Raw genomic sequence first — 22,949 nt, 5'->3', positions numbered from 1 at the left:
TCTGCTCAATTGAGCAGAGTAAAGGGGCCTTAAGGCCAGATGGACAAAGCAAAATGTTAACAAAACGCAAACTACAAAAATAAAAACCTGTGGGTTTCCGCAGACAGTCCTAAGGTCAGTGCAGCTGTCTGAAGACTGGTATATCAAAAATTCTTTATAAAGACGGGTGATGAACGAGATGGAAGTGTTTTAGGCATGTGTGAAACATGTGTCAAACATTTTGGGACAATTATGATTTGTGGCTCAGTTCTGTCCTTCATACGGACAAAGCACCTGCAGAGGTGACATCACCATGAATGACATTAACTGCTGCAGTTTGGGCTCTGGGAACTACTGACTTTGACCATATCACTGAAGTGTTAACTAGGTCTGAGTTTTCCATCAGTTATTGTGAGCCAAAACTAGAAGTAAAGCCTACACTGTGTATATAGTCTAAGGCAGCACTTTAACTTCCCTTGGGTACCCTTGAAGCTTACCCTAAAAGCACAAGCCGAGGGCGGCTTGACTCTTAAGTAAGGGGGAATGTAACGTCCCCAAGTGGCATTACCACTCCTACACCCCACTTCTGTCTGTGTATGCAATAACCATGTCACCTTATGCCTTTATTCCAGGTCCTTCATTTAGTGTGCATTTCTTCCTATGCAAAACTGTTATGTTCATGCAATACCCTGGTTCCCCAGCGGGTGGCAGCAGACTTGGCAGTGCTACTCTACAGAGGGTGGAACCTGGCTTTCCAGCTCTCTTATACTCTCCTCCGAGTCCAATCTTAGTAGAACCAGTTGGTTCTTGTACCCCCTTATCATAAGGCACAATGATAGGACTTGCACCTGTTCTAGGTTTTCTTCTTTCCACAATCACAGATGGATATTACTGATCAAATCACTGAAGTGTGAACTACGCACGGGATTTTGCTAGTTTCAACTAGCAAATCAAACAAACATAAAAGTCTACTATAATTAATTACAAAATACCGTTGACACAGTAACGAAACTTAAAACAGTCGTTATTTCATCAGTAATTTATTACTCATTGTAGAGTTCGGAATTGTACAGCACATTACAAAGTGTAAGGAGGAACCAGCCCACTGCTGGTCTAATATCCAGATCAGAAGCAGAAAGTTACCTGAAGGGGTTGTGCAGGCATATTCTCAGCACAAATCGACATTGGTTGCAGAGAGGTGCCACTGCATGCTGCTTGGTACAGCTGCACCCAGTGAGTACCGTGCATGGGTCCCATTCTAATTTACAGAACCTAGACAATAATTGCAGGCCTTTAGACAGTTGTCACAGTAACTCTGTGGTGCCACGTCACACTGATGTTAAATCAGCATATGTTTGCATAACCGCTTTAAGTACTTACATGTTCCTTCCTATATTGGTCCACTAGGAAATATTTTATTTACTTCTAAACAGTAATGAGTTCCCCGGACTATGAGCAGCTGTAGAACGTGCATGTGCAGTATGAAGCATATGAAGATTTTAACTTTAGTCCTAAAGGGGTAGTTCAGGATTTTACAGTTGATGGGCTATCCTCTAAAAACGCCATGAATATCTGATGGGTGGGTGTTTGACACACTGCACCCCTGCTGATCAGCTGTTTCAAAGGTAGAACTACACTGTCCTGTCCATTGTGTAGTACAGTAGGTGGAAATGGTTCACTTCAATGTGAGCAGCACTGCAGTAGCCAGCTTCATCTACTACACAATGGACAGAGCTACGTAGTTCCAGCACTGAAGCTACCCACAAAAAAAATTATCAGTAGGGGGTTTAGGAGTGTCGGACCCCACTAATCAGTAAAATCATAAACAACCCCTTTAATAGGGCGAACTATAATTTAGGTGTAAAATGTTACATCTGAATTAATATTGAAAGAGCAGTAACATGGTGTAGTTGTACTCTTAACGGCAGCATTAATATAATTATATTGTTCACAAACAGAAGGAACCAGTGAAAGATTCTGGGATGAGGAAAGGCTTCTCTAGTACAAAGGCATCCAAAAATGCACATGCAGTGCCAGACGTTATTACGTCTGCCAATGTCTAATACACTTCAGTGCTACTGCCCTAAACGTAAGGTTTTTATACAATAAAAACAATGGAGCGTAGGTGGGACTCGGGCGAGCCCTCCCTTCAAGATGGAATGTTCATGACTTGGTCAGGAAGTTACAGCTATCGTAGAAGTGACCACTTGATTTGCTCTTTTGCAGACTGCAGAACCTGTGAACAGAAACACATAGCAAATACTGATTATTATCTTAGAAGTACGCACGCATGCAAATGTACACACAATAAACTGTGGTACATGGGACATGTTCTTAAGCCCCATCACACACAGCAGGTTCTCACAGAACAGCCCCTCTGATTATTAGAAACTACACTCTATACTCCATAGACTAAAAATATAACATTCAGATAAATCTGCACTATGCCTATTATCGTCATGGATTTGGATGGTCACGCTACCACCTTGTTGGCAAAAACCACTGTTTTCAGCAGGAGAAACTGACAGTCTAACGTGTATGAGGGCTCCCTACAGATGGTGTCAGGGGGAGAAAAGGATTGAGCACTTTAAGATGTAATGTATGATCCTTTCGTTCTCCAGGAAGACAAGTGTCTGGCAGAAGCTCTCTCTTCTCTCCTCATTGAAAACTCATGCATGTATACGTATGGGGTAGTCTGGGGATATAGACAATCGGTCAACGTATGGGCTTAAAGGGGTAGTCTCACTTCAGCAAGTGGCATTTATCACGTTGATACAATGCACATACTAATGTCGCCTCATTTGCTAGCTAGATTCATTTTTTTAATACACTGCTCATATCAAGGGGTTATGGCCACCCTACAATCCAGCAGCAGTGGTTGTGCTTGTAAATGGCCTCTGGTGGCTGGAACCGCCAGTACACATGCATAGCAGCTCCTATCCGGGACACCTCGTATTTGCACCTCGTAAGTCCGGGATATGAGCAGTGTATAATGTAATAGAAAAATGAATCCAACCAGCAGAGGAGGCAATATGGACAATCACAGTACATTAGTAAGTGTCTGGTATTAACTTTCTCTACATGATAAATGCTATTTGTTGAAGTGAGACAGCCCCTTTAAGACCAGCAAAGGGAAAACAAAAAAGTCTGCGAACTCAAACAAACGGAGCCAACAAAAGATAAGTCAAATGTTTTCAGAGCTGAAACTGTGTAAGTGTTGAACCCACATGAAGCAATGTACAGCTTTGCCAATTTTTACTATGCAAAAGGTAGGTTGCCGATAAAGAAAAACATCTTGCTAGTGCCCCCTTTTGAAAGTGGCTCACTACGAGTCAAAGTCTGACTTTTTAACAAGGTTTAGAACAGAACAAGGGAAAATAGCCAACCAAATATCCATCCGCAGATAGCTGTTTCGGGTGCTTGCACCTCATCAATATGGCTGGCTGATGTTACTAAATAGCATAACGATCTTGATAAAGATATAATTTAGAAGATGCACAAGTAATCAGCTGACGAGCAGTGGGTGACGATCACCACCACTCTGGGGGAGATCATGGTGTCAGCTCCCAGTCAGGTCACTGAGGAATGTTAGGACCACTTAAAGATGCCGATTTACTGTATTGTGGTACATGACAAACTGCAGTATGTCCAACCTACCTGTGAGACGGTCTGTTCTGTGAGAGGCACATCATCACCCTAGGAAACAAAATGCCACAATTAATATTGAAAGGCTCATTTCAAATCCCAACGGGATAGACGAGTTTGGGAATACAAATTTATTTATTAGTCTTTGATACACTCAACACAGGAATGAATTTGTCTCAAGGTTTTATGGCCTGCTCCAACATCTGAGGAGAAAGAGGGGTCGCTCCTCTCTAAACGTAGAGACAAACAAACTTTCCCACAGCTCATCGGTAATTTTATAAAAAGGACTGTTTCTCCAAGACCATTCCTCCGTTTGTTGGTGTTTTGCAATTTATTACTCCACCTCTCTGTTCTTTCCTTAGTAAATCCATGATTCTTTAGAGTTTTTTCATTCCTGGCCTGAAGAAGGACCCTCAGAGTCTTGAAAGCTTACCCTATAATATCATGTATTTTAGTTAGCCATTAAAAGGTATCAAATTACAATATTTTATATTGTTTCTCTCTTTGAGAGCATCAAGACTACTGGCTAACACGGTACCAAACCTTTTTCTTATGTTCAATATTAACTTCTTTTCTTATTGTACAATTAGTACTTGGGTCCCTCACCTGAATACTTTGACATAAAATGGAAGTTTTTCCCCCATATTAACCTCCACCCTTCCAGGCACCCTACTGATCTTCTCTCCACTACAGTGGTACAGAAACCTCTTCCATCATCCCACAGCTCAGCAGGTGGCACTGCCAGTAGCTGGGCACAGACTCCTAAGAGAGCACAGCAAACACTGTAACAGCATGCTAATGGTGCCCATAAATCTGTCTTCTCAGCAGGCATTCACAGGGAGCTGTGTGGAGGACCCAGGGGACAGATGCCAGGAAGAGAAACAACATATGGCGACACGGCACTTAACCACTTCACCGCTGTCAGATCAAAATGCACAAAGTACACCCAGCAGTTTTCAAAGTCTTTAAAGAGTCCTCGAGTGCAAGAGGCTGGACTTTACTGTAGATTATTCCCAATTATATCCGACACACTATAGCTATTCCTGCTAGCAGTAGTTTTTATTATATGCACCCACTGATGGCCTCTCAGATACACGCAACACCAAAACTGCAATTCAGCTTTTGGTCAGTCCAATGGAGGTTACATCTCCCCAAGGCAACTTGGAACCTTGCCGAATGGGATTAAGGATCTCATTCCAAGGCTACCCCCTAGCACTATATATTGAAAGCATTACTCTTCTGTCTGAGCTGGAACAGGTACCTACAGGATATGATCAAGGCTGACAGTGTGGATAGAGTTAATATTGCTTGCTGTAGAATGGTGATCCATGGATTGATCAGATTGCCAGCAGGGGTCAGGAAGGAATATTTCCACTTCATTCGTTTCCGACTCGTTATCCTCTGGATAGGTCAGCAGTATCTGATCGATGGGGGTTCGACACCAGGGAATCAGCTGTTTGAAAAGGCCACGGAGACCCCAAAGCACAAGAGCCTTCTCATAGCTTACCCTAGGCCAGTGACGTTATGTTCATCGGTCACGTGGCCTAGGCGCAGCTCAGTCCCATTCAAGCGACTGGGGCAGAGGTGCATTACCAAGCACAGCCACTATACAATGTATGGCGCTGTGGCACTCACTGGAGTGCAGCCGTCTTCTCAAACAGCTGATCGGTGGGGAACCCGGGTGGCAAACTCCCACCTATCAGATACTGATGACCTATCCATGGAAAACCCATTTAACAGACTTAATTACATAGTTATGGATTTGTGATAAGACCTATGTACATCAGGATGTACCAATTCCAATGGAGCTATGGGATCAGCAGAAGAGACAGGTAACAGGCTGGGTGCCAGTATCAGATCTCTAGGCACTCTGGTTATCCAGCTCCTGAGCTCTGACTAACCCATTATCATTACTCAATCATATTCTGCCTTCCAGGTCATGTAGACAACACCATCTCCTATAATCAATATATGTCAACATACCCTCAGGGCAACGCGATGAACCACTTGCTGGGGGTCGCTTTCCAAAATGACACTGTAAAGAGGGACACAGGTCAGCAAGATTATACATAACCCAAGTCTACTGTACGCTAGAGGAGAGCTCCAGTTCTCAGAGAGTTAAAGGAAAGGCAATTCTTCCACGTCTTTACAGCGGGAGCACGGCTGCTCAATCTGCAGAAGTCTATGATGGAAGCATTCCTAATGATGTCATTACGCGGATACATTGCCGCTCTTACACGGTAATGACATTGTTAGGAGCCGCTCTCCTTGCACAGTCTCTATGGTGGTAACTGCTGCGCTATCACAATTCAAACAAAAACAAGCACAGACGGGAAATGTACAGCTTCCAGATTAACACTTCTATTTACTATCGCAGGAGGATTTTACTGTCTTCATTCGTGAATGTGAATTGCCTTAATGTTCATGCTGAATGTTTAACCATTGCCATGCCGGTCGTTAACGCCGGCTGTGCCATGCTTTACAAGACGCGGAAGAGCACTGTAGCATTTAATGCAGCACAGACTTTATAACCTGAGAAATAGATAGAGGTGAAATGAAGGAGCGGCTTCCATGGCACGTTCCGTACGGGAACAGATGCCCTCGTATATCAGAGGCTAGACCAGAAACCCAATTAATCTCTTACCCGCCATCTATAATCTCATCAACTGCCAGGAACAACCCTTCCATGTTCTCCAGCAGAGTTCTCTTCTCAACATTTTTTCTGCAGAAGTATGAATGGTTAGCATTAGTCACTGTTTTCCATAAACTACAGGTTCAAAGGTATTAGGTCAAACACAAAAAGTAAGGCTATTTTCACACTTGTGTCAGTGTGATCAGGCGGACAGTTCCATCATTGGAACTGCCCGCCGGATCCGCATGTGACTGAAAGCATTTGTGAGACGCATCCGGATGCAGATCAATCTCAAAAACGCATTGCAAGAACGGATCCGTCTCTCCGCTTGTCATGCGGACAGACGGATCCAGCACTAATACATTCCTATGGGGAAAAACGCCGGCATTCAGGCAAGTCTTCAGTTTTTTTTCGCCGGAGATAAAACCGTAGCATGCTACGGTTTTATCTTTTGCCTGATCAGTCAAAACGACTGAACTGAAGACATCCTGATGCATCCTGAACGGATTACTCTCCATTCAGAATGCATGGGGATATGCCTGATAAGTTCTTTTCTGGTATAGAGCCCCCGTGACGGAACTCTATGCCGGAAAAGAAATAGGCTAGTGTGAAAGTATCCTTAATAACACATTTCGAAGAGAATTTCAGCAAATATTATTTATTATGTAGAGAAAGTGAATATAAGCCATTTACTAGTGTATTGTTATTACCCATATTGCTTCCTTTGCTGGCTGAATTCATTTTTCCATCGCATTATACACTGTTCGTATCCATGGTTACGACCACCCTGCAATCCAACAGTGGTGGTCATGTTAGCACACTATAGGAAAAAGCGCAGGTCTCTCTGGTGGCCGGGACCGCACATAGGACAGTGCTTTTTCCGACAGCGTGCAAGCACGACCACCACTTCTGGATTGCAGAGTGGTGATAACCATGGAAACGAGCAGTGTATAATGCGATGGAAAAATGATTCCAGCCAGCAAAGGAGGCAATATGGACAATCACAATACAGTAAGTGCCTTATATTAACTTTCTCTACATAATAAATGCTATTTGCTGAAGTGAGACAACCCCTTTAATATAACTTTACTGACTAAACAGCCCTCCTATCCCAACTAAGAGCAGGTCAATCAGCGTCTCCAACAAAGTATTAGAAAATGGTGCTGTGACACGTATTCTTACTGGGAGCTCTCTATGTACAGGATCATTCTATAAAACATTCCCATAAAGTGCTATTAAGGGGTCACTGAGCCTTCATAGCCATCGGTGGTGGTCCGAGTGCTGAGAACCCCACCAATCACTAGAACAAGGAGAGAGAAGCGCTCACATAACACAGACACTCTCTCTCTCCTCGCAGCAGGAGACGAAACTGAGACGCTCCCATAGACTTTCTATCGAGTCCGTATTGCTGCCTCTCCAGCAGCAAGGAGAAAGCGTACACTAAGCGAGCGCTTCTCTACACGTTCTAGGGATTGGTGCAGGTCTCAGCACACAGACCCCCACTGATCAGAACCTTTGATATGTCGCTATGACATTTTGAGTGTTTTTGGAAACATCTGCGACACTTTAAACCAGTGGAGTGGTATACGGAGCCCGACATTAACCATTTGGCAGAAGCATTGAGAACTTCCACCATTCATTGCAGTAATGTTCTCAGTAACTGGCTGACAGATATAGCTCCCCTCACATTGCTTCTCCCAAAAGTCCTCTTCAGCAGGATTACAGGCCCAGTATATGCTCCCTAAATCTGGCAATAGCAACCATTAGTTTAATCCTTTATATATAGCCCTGCTTTAAAAATAAAGTTGAAAAAAAAAAAAGTCTATTTCTTTGCTTTACAGATTATTATGGTAACGGCGGCCACCCCTTCACTTACCTCAGCATCTGACTTAATGAGTCAAAGAGGCAATTGAGGACAGCCATCAACATGAGCTTTAGGGGGTGTAAAGGACATACAGAAACATTAGAGAATATAAAAACATTTTTTTGTACTTTGACAGAGAAATAAAACATATTAAAGGCTCTGTTCACATTTGCTTTGGTGCCAGGAGTTGGATCCCCACTGATCAGATACGGATGATCCATCCTGAGGATAGGTCATCAATATTAAACTTTCAGACAACCCCTTTAAATGAGTATTTATGAGCTGTCAGGAGGTTAGAGATAAGAGCTACAGAACAAGTCATCAAGAGCACTTTCAATGAGAAGGGGGAGATTTTTATACTGATGACCTATCCACTGGATAGGTCATCAGTATCTGATTGGTGGGGGTCCGAAACCCGGGACCCCTGCAGATCAGCTGTTTAAGAATGCACTAGCAGCTTAGCTAAGGCCATGTAGCGTCACTTTATTCAGTCACACAGCCCCATTGAAGTGAATGGGGCTGGGACCGATACCAAGCACAGCCGCTATATAATGTACAGCACTGTTCTTGGTGAGCTGAGAGAAGGTTGGTGCCTTCTAAAGCAGCCGATTAGTGGGGGTCCCAGGTGTCGGACCCCCAGTGATCAGATACTGCTGACCTAATCCAGAGCCTAAGTCATCACTTGAAAATCCCTGAAAATCTTGTGAAAAGTGAAACCAGTCGAGAAAATGTTTAATAAAGGTCCATAGAAAACAAATTTTAAGCTAAAAAGGAGTATACTGTAATGGAAAAAAATGCCCCAAAAGGGGCCCATGGCCTTTAAGTCAAAGGAGAAAGGGGGATTGAAAAGTGAAGACAACTGAGACACAACAGGAGACCTCAACAATAGCAGCCATTTGTCTTCATGAAGAAAACCTGCAGACACTTCTGAAGTTTATGGGATGAATGTCTTTGCTAGTTCTCTTCTGTTAGGTGATCATCATTAGATTATATAACCCTATTAACATGCTGTCGGCGGCAATTCATTAATATTAGCTAATGTACGGGAATATAATTGCTGTGAGCACAGGCAGGGGTGAAGTTATCTAAGCAAATGACGGCAGCTTCTAAAACGCATCAGCAGAACGAGCTGCGAGACATACCTCATTTTCATGGGAGCTTCCAATGACATAGAAGTACAGGTCGATGCTGCTCTTATACACCACGGTCAGGCCCTCCAAGAGAGCAATCTCACCTGCACCGGGCGGAAACAAAAAGTTAGACATTTCTGACGCACCCATCAGAGTCTCCGGTGAGCGACATGTTCACCCGCCTCTCTGGCTGCCAACAGGAACTAATCACTCAGCAACAGTGGGAGTATTAGAGGTCCGACCACCACTATTCTGACTTTTCTAATCTTTCCTCTTGACGTGTAAGAAAAGTACAAAAGGGGTTGTCATCAGATAACTACCTTCTGGGCATTTCTTAAAGAGGGCCTCTCAGAACTGGACATCTGTTTTTTTTAAATACTTTAATTCCCCATGGAATAGCAAGAACTCTGCATTGTACCTTTCCTCTGTTATTCCTCCAAGAAACATATGAATAAATTGACAACGAAGTGTTACCATTCTCTTGTCAAAGTGACAGGGTCCAATCAGTGCCAAAAGGATGATAACGAAACTGAGACGCTCCCATAGACTTTCTATTGAGTCCGTCTTGCTTCCTCTCCGTCAGCAAGGAGAAAGCGTACACTAAGCGAGCGCTTCTCTACACGTCCTAGGGATTAGTGCAGGTCTCAGCACACAGACCCCCACTGATCAGAACCTATGATACGTTGCTATGACATATCGAGTGTTTTTGGAAACATCTGCGACACTTTAAGCCAGTGGAGTGGTATACGGAGCCCGACATTAACCATTTAGCAGAAGCATTCATTGCAGTAATGTTCTCAGTGACTGGCTGACAGATATAGCTCCCCTCACATTGCTTCTCCCAAAAGTCCTCTTCAGCAGGATTACAGGCCCAGTATATGCTCCATGGGGAATTAAATACTTTAATTCCCCATGGAATAGCAATTCTTAGGACTCTGCATTATACCTTTCCTCTGTTATTCCTCCAAGAAACATATGAATAAATTGACAACTAAGTGTTACCATTGTCAATTTTTATGGGGAATACAAGCATTTTACTGTTATAGATGGTGACAGGTCCTGTTCAAAAAGGACTTGTCAGTATACCCAATACGTCTGTTTTAGTAAATACTTGCATCTCCCATCACATTTTCTTGGAACTCTATGTTGTTCCATTCCTATGTTATTCCTCGTGGAAATAAATGAATAAAAGTTGGTTTGCCCTCATTCCTCTGGTCCAGGGATCAGCAACCTTCGGCACTCCAGCTGTTGTGAAACTACAATTCCCAGCATGTTCCATTGATTTCTAGGAGAGTTCTTAGAAGAGCATAACAAGTATGCATGCTGGGAGTTGTAGTTTCACAACAGCTGGAGTGCTGGAGGTTGCCCTAGTCAATAAGACCTTACACACTAGTTGTTTCTTGCTTTGTCTGAACAGGCAGTTATCACATGACCATTATTAAATTCTTTAGATGTTGGGGCTTTTTCACACGAGCGGATCCCACACGTGTCATCCGCAGCGAGAATGAGAGCCAAGCCCCGTTCCGGACAGCAGGGACACGGAGTAGTAACATGAGTGATGATGCTCTTTGCCTCTCTAATCTTTTTACTACAAAATCACAGTGAGATAAAGTTGTCCCCATGATTTTGTAGTAAAAAGGTCACCGAGAAGCAAAGAGCATTATCACTCATGTTACTACTCCGTGTCCCTGCTGTCCGGAACGGCGCTTGGCCCTCATTCACGCTGCGGATGACACACAGGATGCACTCGTGTGAAACAGCCCTTATACTATATGCTTCGCATCCTTCATCAAGTATCACATGCTCAGTAATTTGGGGGGTACTATCTCTCCTTGGGGAGAGCGAATCAGCGTGAAGACACTTATAGGCCATACATGCATCCCTTTCATCCCAGAGGAGCATGTATGTCCTATAAGTCTCCTCACGGCGATTAAGGTGCTCTCTCCCCAAGGAGAGCGAGTACCTCCAATTCCTGACTTGGGCCTCTCGCACAGTTAAGCTAGTACTCTCAGCTCTGCACTGATGAGGGGCAATCACCCTGAAACAGCTGTCTGCAGATGAGATGCTGGCTTATCTATTAGCCAAGTCATGTCTCAAGGCCTATTTAAAGGGTCAAACATTGACTTATAGGACAGCTGCCTTACATCTGGTGGCATTAGAGACAGCGCTCATTTGTGTCCCTTTCTTCCCTTATATTCAGTAACGGTACACTAGTTCTACACGGCGCCAAACTTACTGTCTGTCCGATGTGTTTTATTGAAGATGTTCTTCTCAAAAGCCTTCTGCTCCTTCACCGAGGGATAAGTCTCATCATAGTACTGTGGAGTTAATAGGATGTCAGTACAGTACACAGTCTGCTTGTGTAGTCCACATTAGTCCCAGTATTTACCCATAACCAACGACTCTTAAACAGGACATAGCTGTTTGAGAAACGATATTCTCCCTGTAATAACAATTCTGGAGCATCTATTGTTATGACTGTACGTTGTTCCAACCCTTTATTATTCCTGCTAGAAGTTTATGAATGAATTTAGTTTTTAGTGAAGGTCCAGATGGGTGTTACCAGTGGGGAGGGGGACTCTGCCTAATCTGACACTATCCAATCAGTGCTGCCAGTATCAGGCACCCATCTGGACCTTCACTGCAAACTACTACTAATTCATTCATAAACTTCTAGCAGGAGTAATTAAGGAAATGGCACAACATAGATGAGAATAGATTCTCCAAAACGGTTATAACGAGGGGGGTGTAAGTAGTTGCTAAAACAGACATGTCAGAAGGGTGACAGGTCCTCCTTAATCTGAGAGTCCAGGACTGAGCAGACACTTTTAAAAAACAAAGATTGGGCAGGTTGGAACTGAACCGTCCAAACATATGGACAGATAAGCAGCGGCACGAGACTGGCATCACTTATCTACGCTGATCCTGCCCATTTAACCTCTTTGATTGGTCAGTAGTAACAATGACATCTAAACCGATAGAGGGACAGGGCTTCCAGTCACTCGGGTGGCGATGGGCTGACACAGCGACAGGAGCCTATAGGAAGCCCTCAGGTCATCCATGTGGAGCACAGAGCCTACGAGGGTTATGGTCAAAGAAGGTGTCCACATTTCCAACAGTTCCTTAAAAAAGTCAAGGGCTGCAGTAAGAAACCTATAGCGCTGGGGACCCAATGAAAGCCTCTGCAGGTCACCGCTCAGTGTAAGAAGCCTGTAACATGCACTGTGATACTTACCTTAGCAAACAGCCTCTCCCCGTCATTGTCTAATATAAGAACAGCTTTCACTGTGTACAGTGAAGGGTCCTGCCAAAAACAAAAATACATGGAAATCACTATCATTCGGTACCCACACACCCCTCCCCCGCACGGCTCATACTGAAGATCCTAGATGAGAAGAAATCATATTTTATATGGGAATGGAAGGTAGAAGATTTTTATTGTTTCGAAAAATAAGTGTTTCCAACATAATACAGAGTGTCTATGAAATGTCGACACATGGTGCAATCTGTCCCCAGATAATTCACGGAGAAACCTGTATCAATGGGGAGATTTATCAAACTGGTGTAAAGTAGAACTGGCTCAGTTGCCCATAGCGACCAATCAGATTCCACCAATGTGATTGGTTGCTGTGTTTCCTTTACATCAGTCTCTCCCCCGCTGTCTTGTAGGGCTAGTGCAGCTAAATGTAATGTCAACTTTCACTTAGCCAGCCGTACTTTTGGACCATATGCAAATGAGCCGTTAAGTGCACTGAGGGTGGGGCCAAGCCACTCTGTGCACCCTTGCTCCTTCTCTGTAACTGACAGGGCCAGATTTCTGCATAGTCATCTCACCTGGCTCTGTCAATCAAGGAGAGGGAGGGGCTGGTAGTGGAAGCAGGTGAAAAATAGGTGCACAGAGCGGCTTGGGCCCACCCTCAGTGCACTTAACTGCTCATTTCCATATGTATCAACAGCACTTTTCCTCCAAAATGAAGCAACAGGTCACTAAGTGAAAGGTATCATTGCATTCAGCTGAGCTAGCCCTACTACAGCACATTGAGTCTGGTTTATCAGTGGATTCCTGGTGACAGGCTCCCTTTAAGAAATGGATACGAAAGAATGAAGAGATAGAGAAGAGGAGCCTGAGGCAGGAGAGTCACACAGGAGTGGAGAAGGAACTGCCCCCACAGCCCAACCTGCCCCTCAGCCGCTGCCTCTTCTTGGCGGGTCATCCTGTAGTTGCCCCAGAGCCCTCGAGACAAAGTTCTGTGATGCACTGACTTCCACATACTCTCAGCCTGAGTGTATAACAGAACTTCACCTCAAACGCAGACGGTCTTTAGGGTCAGTAGATCGGGGTTCACTTCTTGGTTTACCGCAATGAAGGGTTAGATTAATGACATGAATAGCTCCAAGTGCCCCGTATCAGAGAGAGATCCTCCCCTAATTTGTTGTCCTCTATATGCCCCCTACACTTCTCCCACAGACACGTGCAGGAGAAGAGGGAAGAGACTCCTACACACTGCTTGGCTGAACATCCTCTAGGCATCCATACTTCTTCCCGGTGTGATATTCAGAAGGGCACACAGCATCCTAAACTATGGAGCAGGTGGTGGAGAACCATTCTGGGCACTGAACTGACTCCAATGAGTCAATAAGCAATATGTGACAGAGACGGACGTGGGGACATTAGTGTAATGTCAATGTGCTCTGCAACTTTCTGCTCTGTCTTTCTAGAAAATACTAGAACATGAAGGGGCCGTCCACTTTTTAAATCCCTCTCATCCCCCAGCAGCACCTATGAGGAGAAGTATACTCACCTGATCCCCATGGACTGCTAAAGGGCATAGGGATTCTTACAGGCCAGGCCAACTTGAAGGTTTCTACAAGAACCTTAAAGGGGTTCTGCACTTTGTTTTAACTGATAATCTATCCTCTGGATAGATCATCAGCATCTGATCGGCAGGGGTCCGACACCCAGGACCCCTGCCGATAAGCTGTTTGAGAAGACAGCGGTGCTCCAGCTGCGCCGCAGCCTTCTCACTGTTTACCGCAGGCCCAGTGACGTCACGACTAGTATCAACTGGCCTGGGCGGGGCTAAGCTCCATTCAAGTGAAAAGAGCTTAGCCCCGCCCAGGCCAGTGTTACTAGTCGTGACGTCACTCGGCCAGCGGTAAACAGTGAGAAGGCCACGCCGCAGATGGAGCGCCGCTGCCTTCTCAAACAGCTTATCGGCAGGGGTCCCGGGTGTCGGACCCCTGCCGATCAGATGCTGATGATCTATCCAGAGGATAGATCATCAGTTAAAACAAACTGTAGAACCCCTTTAAATGGGTTGTCCGAGAATATTGGATCGGTAGGGGGGTGACAAGCGGGACCCCGCTGACAGAGGCGCTCTGGTGAACATTGTGGCCTCTTCCTAGGCCAATGACCTCATGTTCATCAGTCACATGACCTAGCCACAACTCTGTCCCATTCAAGAGAAAAGGGATGAGCTGCCTGCTAAAAAGACAGGATCCTGAACAGAAACTGAATGCACTCCATCACAGTCAGCGGAGTCTGTTCAGCTCTGTACATCTCACTTACCTGCCCGATCCAGCACTTCCGTTATTGTCATTGTTCTGCTCATCTAATGGAGCAGAACAACAGAAATAAATTGTGGTGGTGTGAAAGGGGCCTAAGAGGTTGGGATTTATTCAAGGGAACTATTACTAGTCTAAATAACAGCAGGTAATTATAGTGAAGTGATAAAGTACAGTCCAATAGAGTGGATCTCCCCTGTTCTTTATGACAGGTCAGTCATAAAAGTGACAGCTCCCCTGACAGAATCAGTAGGCCACAACAGCCCTCTGGGTATAGGTGGCATACAGCTGCACTGGCTAATGTCAGACACGCATATGACCTGTAACATGGGAGTGAGCTAGAACCATGGAGAATGACTAGCTTCGGACTGTGCCGTCACTTCCATCCCAAGTACTGCAGAAAGGCCAGAGAACCAGAGCAGGGCACAGGCCTTCCTGCCACTGCACCTCACTGCCCTCCACATGCACAGGGCAACTTCAGAAGAGCAGTGCCAGGGGCATGCCCCTCCTCTTCTCAGAGCATACACACTGGAGGCTGCAGTGCCTCAGCTCTGTGCCATACACCATGGATGAATACACACACTGTAGAGATGATACCTGGTGCCCCTCTACCCACAGCACCCCTCACCACAGGAGAAGAGGAGCTAACTCACTGGGCTCATCCTGAGCAGCAGCTAGGACCGGAGGGCGAGCACCGGTCTATTTCCTGCACATGGTGCTATGGGTGCTGTAGAGTGTGGGCAGCACCCAATGAGAGAGCTGCCCTGTGCAGATGGTGTGCTGCAGCTTCAGGTCAGCAGCCCGCTCAAACCAACCAATAACAAAGCTTATCTTACTTTTTAGTGAGTAAAATGGCGTGTACAGGCGTCTTATACTTGTACAGGCGTTATTGCAACCTCTGATGGGGACAGACCTGCCCATGAGTCGGACAGCTCTCAATTCTCTGCCAATATGTGACAGACGCCATACCAGGTACTGCATCTGCATACATTGCAAGATATTAGAAACAGTAACAGAGAAGCAACTTTTCATCACTGCAATGGTTTTTGTCTGGGTCTATGGGGTCCGGCGGTGAACGGCAGTAACCGGCAATGCTGGATCTGGTGAACTCTGGCAGCTGCTAGAACAGCCTGCAGGATTAGGCTACCAGTGATGTGGATGTAGCCTTACATGTATACTAATATTGGCCACATCTGCCTAGAGGTGTACGAACAGAGGCTGCAGAGCTGTCATGTGTTCATCATTCAGAAGTCTAGGAGAAATGCATAAAAATCTGTATCCATTATGCAAAAACACCACAACGTCCCCCGATAAACACAAAGCCGTCAACGGCAGGATAAGCAGAGTAAATGCCTTTATTGTACAGTTGGAATAAAACATGGCATCCTGGAGTCTCACTTGTATCATGGATGTGACACATTAAAGGGTTTGTCCCATTACAGCAACTTATCTCCTAGTCACATGATAGGGGACATGTGTCTAATTGGTAGGGATCCCACCCCTGGAGCCCCTGCTGATCCCAAAAATGGGACCCGTGTCCCCTCCATCAGAGTTCGCATTAACGCCTGTACAAACATCATAGACGTCTGTTCGGGCCATTTTACTCCCTTAAAAAAAAAGACCTGCGAGTATTATTACGCATGGTCGTCCAGAGCGCTGTATCAGCAGCCTGCCAGCAACAGCACAAGGAAGCCCCGCCCTTCTTCTGAGAGGGGCGGGGCTTCCTATGGGCATAGAATAAAAAGAAGAATTTCTATACAATGCAGCCGAACTGCGTTTTACTGAAGGGACCAGCCACATCTAAGAACTCATCTGGGTTCATATCAAATGCTTCACAAACATGGGTTAATCCCCAAAATTAGGTAAAAGTGTTTTTTCTTAGGATAATGACACATGAACCAATTATTATTACCCATAATAATGACAGGGGCATCTCAATTAATCTACAGGTTACCACGTGTGCAAAAATATATCCAAGAATCTCCCAAAGTATTCCTAATTAATCTCTTAAGATCTATGTGGCGGTTTTCAGTTGTAGGGGACTACATACACAGATCGGCTTGTTTTTTTACACAGATTGATACATTGCGACAATGTAAAAACATGGCACCAATAACAAGAAAGGGTTAAAGGGGTTGTCCAAGTTATTTTTACTGATCACCTATCCTCAGGATAGGTCATCAATATCAGATTGGTGGGGGTCGGACACCTGGTACCCCCGCCATTCAGCTGGTTGAAGAGAAGGCCACGCTCCGTGCCAGCGCTACTTTCCCTTCATTGTTTACCTGCTCGCCGTTGACATCGCAGCGGTGAGCAGTGTAATTGCAAGCGGTCCCATCCACTTCTATGGGACCCTCATTCCTATATACAGCGGTCCCTCAAGTAACAATATTAATTGGTTCCAGGAGGACCATTGTATGTTGAAACCATTGTAAGTTGAGTAATCGGTTCCAAAGCCCCAAAATGTCATCCACTTCAAGAGAAAATGAATATTTAAGAAAATTAAGCAGATAAATGAGACAGATACAAGTCCTTACATATAACAGCCAGGAATATCTGCTAACTAGCAACTAATACAGACATTTTACCAGAGAAGTGACCTTGATTGGTTGGATCTGAGTCTGAGTCATTGTATGCGGAGTCTGGTTTCAACTTACGATGGGTCAGAAAAGACCCTTGTATGTTGAACATATTGTATCCTGAGGTCATTGTATCTTGTGGGACCACTGTACTTGAATAGGAAGGAGCCATCCCATTGAGGATAAGTCATCAATAGCAAAAAGTGGACAATCCCTGTAAGGCCTCATGCACACGACCGTATGTATTTTGTGGTCCGCAAAACATAGATCTGCAAAAAACACGGATGACATCCATGTGCATTCAGTATTTTGCGGAACGGAACAGCCGGCCCCTGATAGAACAGTCCTATCCTTGTCCGTAATGCGGACAATAATAGGACATGTTCTATTTTTTTGCAGAACGGAAATATGGACATACGGAAGCAGAATGCACACGGAGTAACTTTCATTTTTTTGCTGACTCTTTGAAATGAATGGCTCCACATACGGTCCGCCAAAAAAAAAGGAACAGACAGAAAGAAAATACGTTCTAGTGGGGATCTTAGATTCCCCCCTGTACGGCCATTACAGTCATCTAATTTATGACGAGGTGTGTGCCTCGTCATAAATTAGACACATCTAAGGCAGGCCTTGCGCCTGTCTGAAGTAGTGTTCCGCCAACAATTATGCCTGTTTGCAGGTATAGATATTAGTAGATTAGCCAGGGCTTCAAGTGTAACGGTCATGAGCTAGGCATGTATTCTTGAGTTAGTCTTTCAATTATTGCCAAAAGATCCGTAATTGCCTTATAATTCGTGTTGAGCATACTTCTGTTTTCAAGTTCGATGTACAAGGTTTCGGTTATCTAGGAATTCTGTCATGGATTCTGCTACCACGTACTATAACTTATTGTCCGCAGTAGCGGAATCCATAACAGAATTCCTAGATAACCCGAACCTTGTACATCGAACTTGAAAACAGAAGTACGCTCATTCCTACTTATAATAACAGCTTTCCTTAATGTCCCCTGTCCCTTTCAAGACCGTTGCTATGGCTTGTCTGTCTTCCCTTTAGTATAAACAGAAGACGGAGGGGCGGTCCTCCACACTGCACGGCTGCATTAGGCTTCAGAGTGAGGCGGCGTGTCTCTCAGTAATCCAATCTGATTGGCTGGCAGAAAGCTGCTGGCTACAGCAAGTGTGTACGGGAAGTGAGGGAAAGCAGTTTTGGCCTCAGAACTGGCAGAGGAGCCATCCCGAGAAGATCCTCATATTGTAAGGGTTAAAACAGTTATAACTAAGAGTAAAACTCAAGGAAACCAGTGATATGTGAAGAAACTAGATGGCTTTATCCTCAAGCAACAGTAACATTTGATAAAATTAATTTTTTGATGACAACATGACAGTTACACTTTCAGTCCCGAACCCCAACATGCCCCCTTCCCTCCCAATTAACATGGTGTGAAACTGGTTAAAAAAAAGAGACTTGTGACGATTTCTTTTTTTACTAAAATAGTCTCAAGTCCCTTAATAAATAATCCCTACTGACTGTGTGAAAGCAGCCTAGGCAACAAGGAGCCAATGAGAAAAAACTTTTTTTTTTTCTTAAAAGAGTTTTCAGGATTAGAAAAGCATGGCTGCTTTCTTCTAAAAACCGCACCACGTCTGTCCACAGGTTGCGTGTGGAAGTGCAGCTCAGCGCCATTCACTCCCTAACCATGGAGAGGCGAGGTGGTGTTTTGGAAGTAGTCAGCCCCATATTTCTAATCTTGAACAAGCCCTTTAACCGCATGGTAGGCCTCGTTCACATCGCCGTTTAGGAGATCCATCCGCCGGATTTGGCACAAATGCTGGCTGCATGCAACCATTTTTATCCAGCTGAAAACTGGCATTTATGCCGGAAAATCGGCCGGATCACCGGAGGATCCAGCAGGCTGCCCTGTGCTGGAACCACCTGCCGCATCTGAAAACAGAGATGTGAATGAGGCCCAAGTAAAACTGCTCCAGTATTTTTAATCGTTCTCTGCAAGTACGTAGCTTCACTACTACCCTTCCAGGACCTGTCGCACAAGTATAATACAATTCAGCATTTCAATGGCTCTAGGAGGCGTTAATTGTATGCAATTCATAAGCCACATTCACACTGACGCAGATTCACATCATATACTAGGAGAGTCTGCATGCCACGCTTGTGAGGTCTCTACAATTCAATGCATGGGAAGATTTCTGTGTTGATTTCCGGCTACGCAATGGAAAAAACTATAAAAAAAAACAAAAAAAAAACCTTCAGGCAGAAATGTGGAGGATTAGCTCCACTGAACACAATCCTTGTGCTAACCTGCCACGGAACTCCTAAATATACAAAACACATGGCAAATTTAAAGGGCTTGTCGGACCCCCAAACAAAATTAACAGCTGGTGAAACTATGTTACAAATTGTGAAAGAAGGACACCCGCCTGTTGCAAGCAGCTCCGTTCCAGAGCAGAGGGTCCCATCCCGGCTGCTTCTGGTGCCACGTGGACTAGAATTGTGACTTCCTGTTCGTGGTGCGGTGACGTAACTCACAGCAGTGAACGCGACCACGGAGGGGACGTCACGCTTCCGGCCCACAGGGGACCAAAAGCAGCAGGGATGGGACCCTCGGTGCTGGAACAGAGCTGCCTGTTGGGAGTTGGGCCAGTTTTCCCATACTGATGACCTGATCAATTTAAGATCAGCGAGCGTCCAAACTCCAGCACCCCCAGAAACCAGTTGCTTAGGGAGAGTTCACATCACTATTTCATTTTCTGTTATTCTGATCAAAAGAACATAATAGGAAAAAAATAAAAAAAACGGATCCTGTTGCACATGTGGCATCCATTTGACCCATTTGTCTGACACTTTTTTTTAGATAGGAGGAAAAAAAAGAAGAAAAAAAAAAAAGTCCTGTATGCAGCACTTTTCAGACAAGATGGCTCAAATGATGGGCAACTGATGCAACAGGATCCGGATTATTTAAAAAAAAAATTTACAGGAACTATTTTTTTTTGCCCCTCTTCTTCTGACGGATCAGAAGAACAGAAAATGACACTGAGATGTGAACTCTCCCTTAATAGAACCTGAATGGGGCGGAGGAGCTGTAATTACACTGATCGCCGCAGCTATTTTGACAGCGAGCAGGTAAACAGTGGAGAGAACGCAGCGCCTGCATGACAGCATTGCTGGTAGTACAAATGTGAAATGTAGGCGACAGACTCCTTTAAAAAGTGACAAAATAGGGCTTTTGCTAGTTTTTGGGTTTATCAGCACAAATATTGGCATTTTTACACCACTCCAGCTTTGAAGAGTGGGCGTGGTTAGCTATGCTAATTAGTTGCACTCCAGACTTAGCACTGCTTCTAAAGATGCTCCAAATTTAACCAGCAACGTGTGACATTTGATAAATTTGGTACAAAGTTCACCAACGCAGACTCAAGAAAAACGGACTTCAATTATTCCCCGCCACCGAGTCCAGGAAGATAAGACACTGGTATCTGTGGTCGCCGTGATCATCTGTTACCAAGACCCAAACTACATGTATCACACATTTTGGACCACGTAAGGCACAGCTGCCAACAGTCCCAGATTTGCAGGAACAGCGGGGGTCATTTGCTAAGGCCGCTACGCCTGCTTTTGGTATAAAAAAAAAAAAAAGTTACAAGACCCCTTTCTGTAACTTTGGCCCCTGGCAAACTTACTAACCTGTCACGCCTGGAAACAGGAGCTGGCGTGGGTTTCACGGACTGCCTGAGGTGCGTCACCCCAGAATGTGCCCGGGGGAGAACCTTACAATCTCTCATATCTCAGGAGGGGGTACTGGGGTTGGCTAGAGTTCCCCTTTAGTCTCAGGTCTTCAGCGGGGTTAAGTGGAAAGTTCTTTGAAGCACAAAAACATTTGGCCCCTGGTTTTTCTTCGAGCTGGGACTACACTGTGCCAACAGCAGGGCACACTGGCACGACAGGGCCCCACACAGGATGAACCCTCTTCTCACGACATCTATATAGGCTTGTTTGCATTCCATGCCTGCTGGTTTCTAGCTGTAAGGACTGGAGACATGCCAGCTGGTGACGGTGGGCACGGTCTGCCCCTCTGCCATACAGTCACACACGCCACCACCTAAAACAACAGCCTAACACATAACAACAAACCGCACACCGTCCCATCCAGACTCTGCGGCCTCACTCACCAGCAGCACCGCGTCCATCTTCCTCAGTCTTGCCGACGTGGAGCAAAACACGGATTGGCTACCACAGCTGTCAGTCTGCACTATAGGCCCCGCCTTTCCGCAATTCTAATTGGATGCAGTCATTGAGAAACCGGAATAGCGCACGCCGAGCTCTCCTATTGGTCAGCGTCTCCCTGCTCTGACAGAAAAATGCACGTCGCCTCCAATCTACAGGCGGAAGTTGTAGCCACTGGTGCGCTGGCTTACCAGTGAGCTTCTCTGATTGGCTGAGGTATCGGATAAACTCCGCCCATTACTTTGCTGTTACGTTCTTCTCCGGCTTCTTTGGGATTGGTCCGACGATTCCGCGAAGAAAGGAAGTTATTATGTGTGATTGGTCCAGAATGTAAACCAATAGAAATAGTTTTCCAGTTGCTATGGTAACTGAGATGAAGACGTGGCTTCCGCAGTTAGGTTCCGGCTAATTGGCGTAATCTACATGGGTCACGTGGTCTGCAGCATTGCGTGGGCCGTGTTCAGACAGAAATTACTGTCGTCTGAAACAGGCTGCCGGTTTCCAGGCAGAAAATCGACATCATATATATAGAGTAACAGCTAAAGGGTCCAAGGTTTTCACAAGGCACCTGGATTTCTTCCAGAAACGCACCTGTCCATGGGCTGTGTCTGGCACTGCAGTTCAGCTCCATTTGCAGTGAATAGGATTGAGCTGTGGGCAGGTGTGGCACGGTTTTTGGAAGAGTGCGGCTCTGTTGTTTTTTTTTTGCCCATAGACAACCCCTTTAAATCTGCTGGAAGTCAATGGGCAGCATCTCTGTAAGGAAACTGCCCTGGACCAGCCACCCGTATCTGTACCTTTAAGGCTCATGCACACGACCAGAGGTATTTTGCATTCTGCAAAACACTGATAAAAACACAAAAAAACAGTGTCAGGCAGTTGTTGCCAAGGCCAATAAGATAATGGGTTGCATCAAAAGGGGCATAGATGCCCGTGATAAGAACATAGTCCTACCACTTTACAAATCACTAGTCAGACCACACATGGAGTACTGTGTACAGTTCTGGGCTCCTGTAAACAAGGCAGACATAGCAGAGCTGGAGAGGGTCCAGAGGAGGGCAACTAAAGTAATAACTGGAATGGGGCAACTACAGTACCCTGAAAGATTATCAACATTAGGGTTATTCACTTTAGAAAAAAGACGACTGAGGGGAGATCTAATTACTATGTATAAATATATCAGGGGGCAGTACAGAGATCTATCCCATCAGCTATTTATCCCCAGGACTGTGACTGTGACGAGGGGACATCCTCTGCGTCTGGAGGAAAAAAGGTTTGTACACAAACATAGAAGAGGATTCTTTACGGTAAGAGCA

General features: G+C 45.1%; 1 protein-coding gene across 1 annotated transcript; it reads right to left on the bottom strand.

The window, feature by feature from the left end:
- Nucleotides 1–1,003: 1,003 nt before the first annotated feature.
- COPZ1 (COPI coat complex subunit zeta 1) lies at nucleotides 1,004–21,677 on the bottom strand. The gene is made up of 9 exons (XM_040425850.1): nucleotides 21,579–21,677; nucleotides 12,486–12,554; nucleotides 11,487–11,568; nucleotides 9,263–9,354; nucleotides 8,133–8,188; nucleotides 6,269–6,346; nucleotides 5,608–5,659; nucleotides 3,637–3,675; nucleotides 1,004–2,215 (listed from the first exon to the last, which is right to left on the bottom strand). The coding sequence occupies exons 1-9, from the start codon at nucleotides 21,594–21,596 to the stop codon at nucleotides 2,168–2,170; spliced, it is 534 nt and encodes a 177-aa protein (XP_040281784.1). The 5' UTR covers nucleotides 21,597–21,677; the 3' UTR covers nucleotides 1,004–2,167.
- Between the last annotated feature and the right edge of the window lie 1,272 nt (nucleotides 21,678–22,949).

This window comes from Bufo bufo, chromosome 3 (genome assembly GCF_905171765.1).
Source record: "Bufo bufo chromosome 3, aBufBuf1.1, whole genome shotgun sequence".
Taxonomy (NCBI): domain Eukaryota; kingdom Metazoa; phylum Chordata; class Amphibia; order Anura; family Bufonidae; genus Bufo; species Bufo bufo.
The sequence above is the reverse complement of the archived record's forward strand: the minus strand, read 5'-3'. Positions and strand labels throughout refer to the sequence as shown.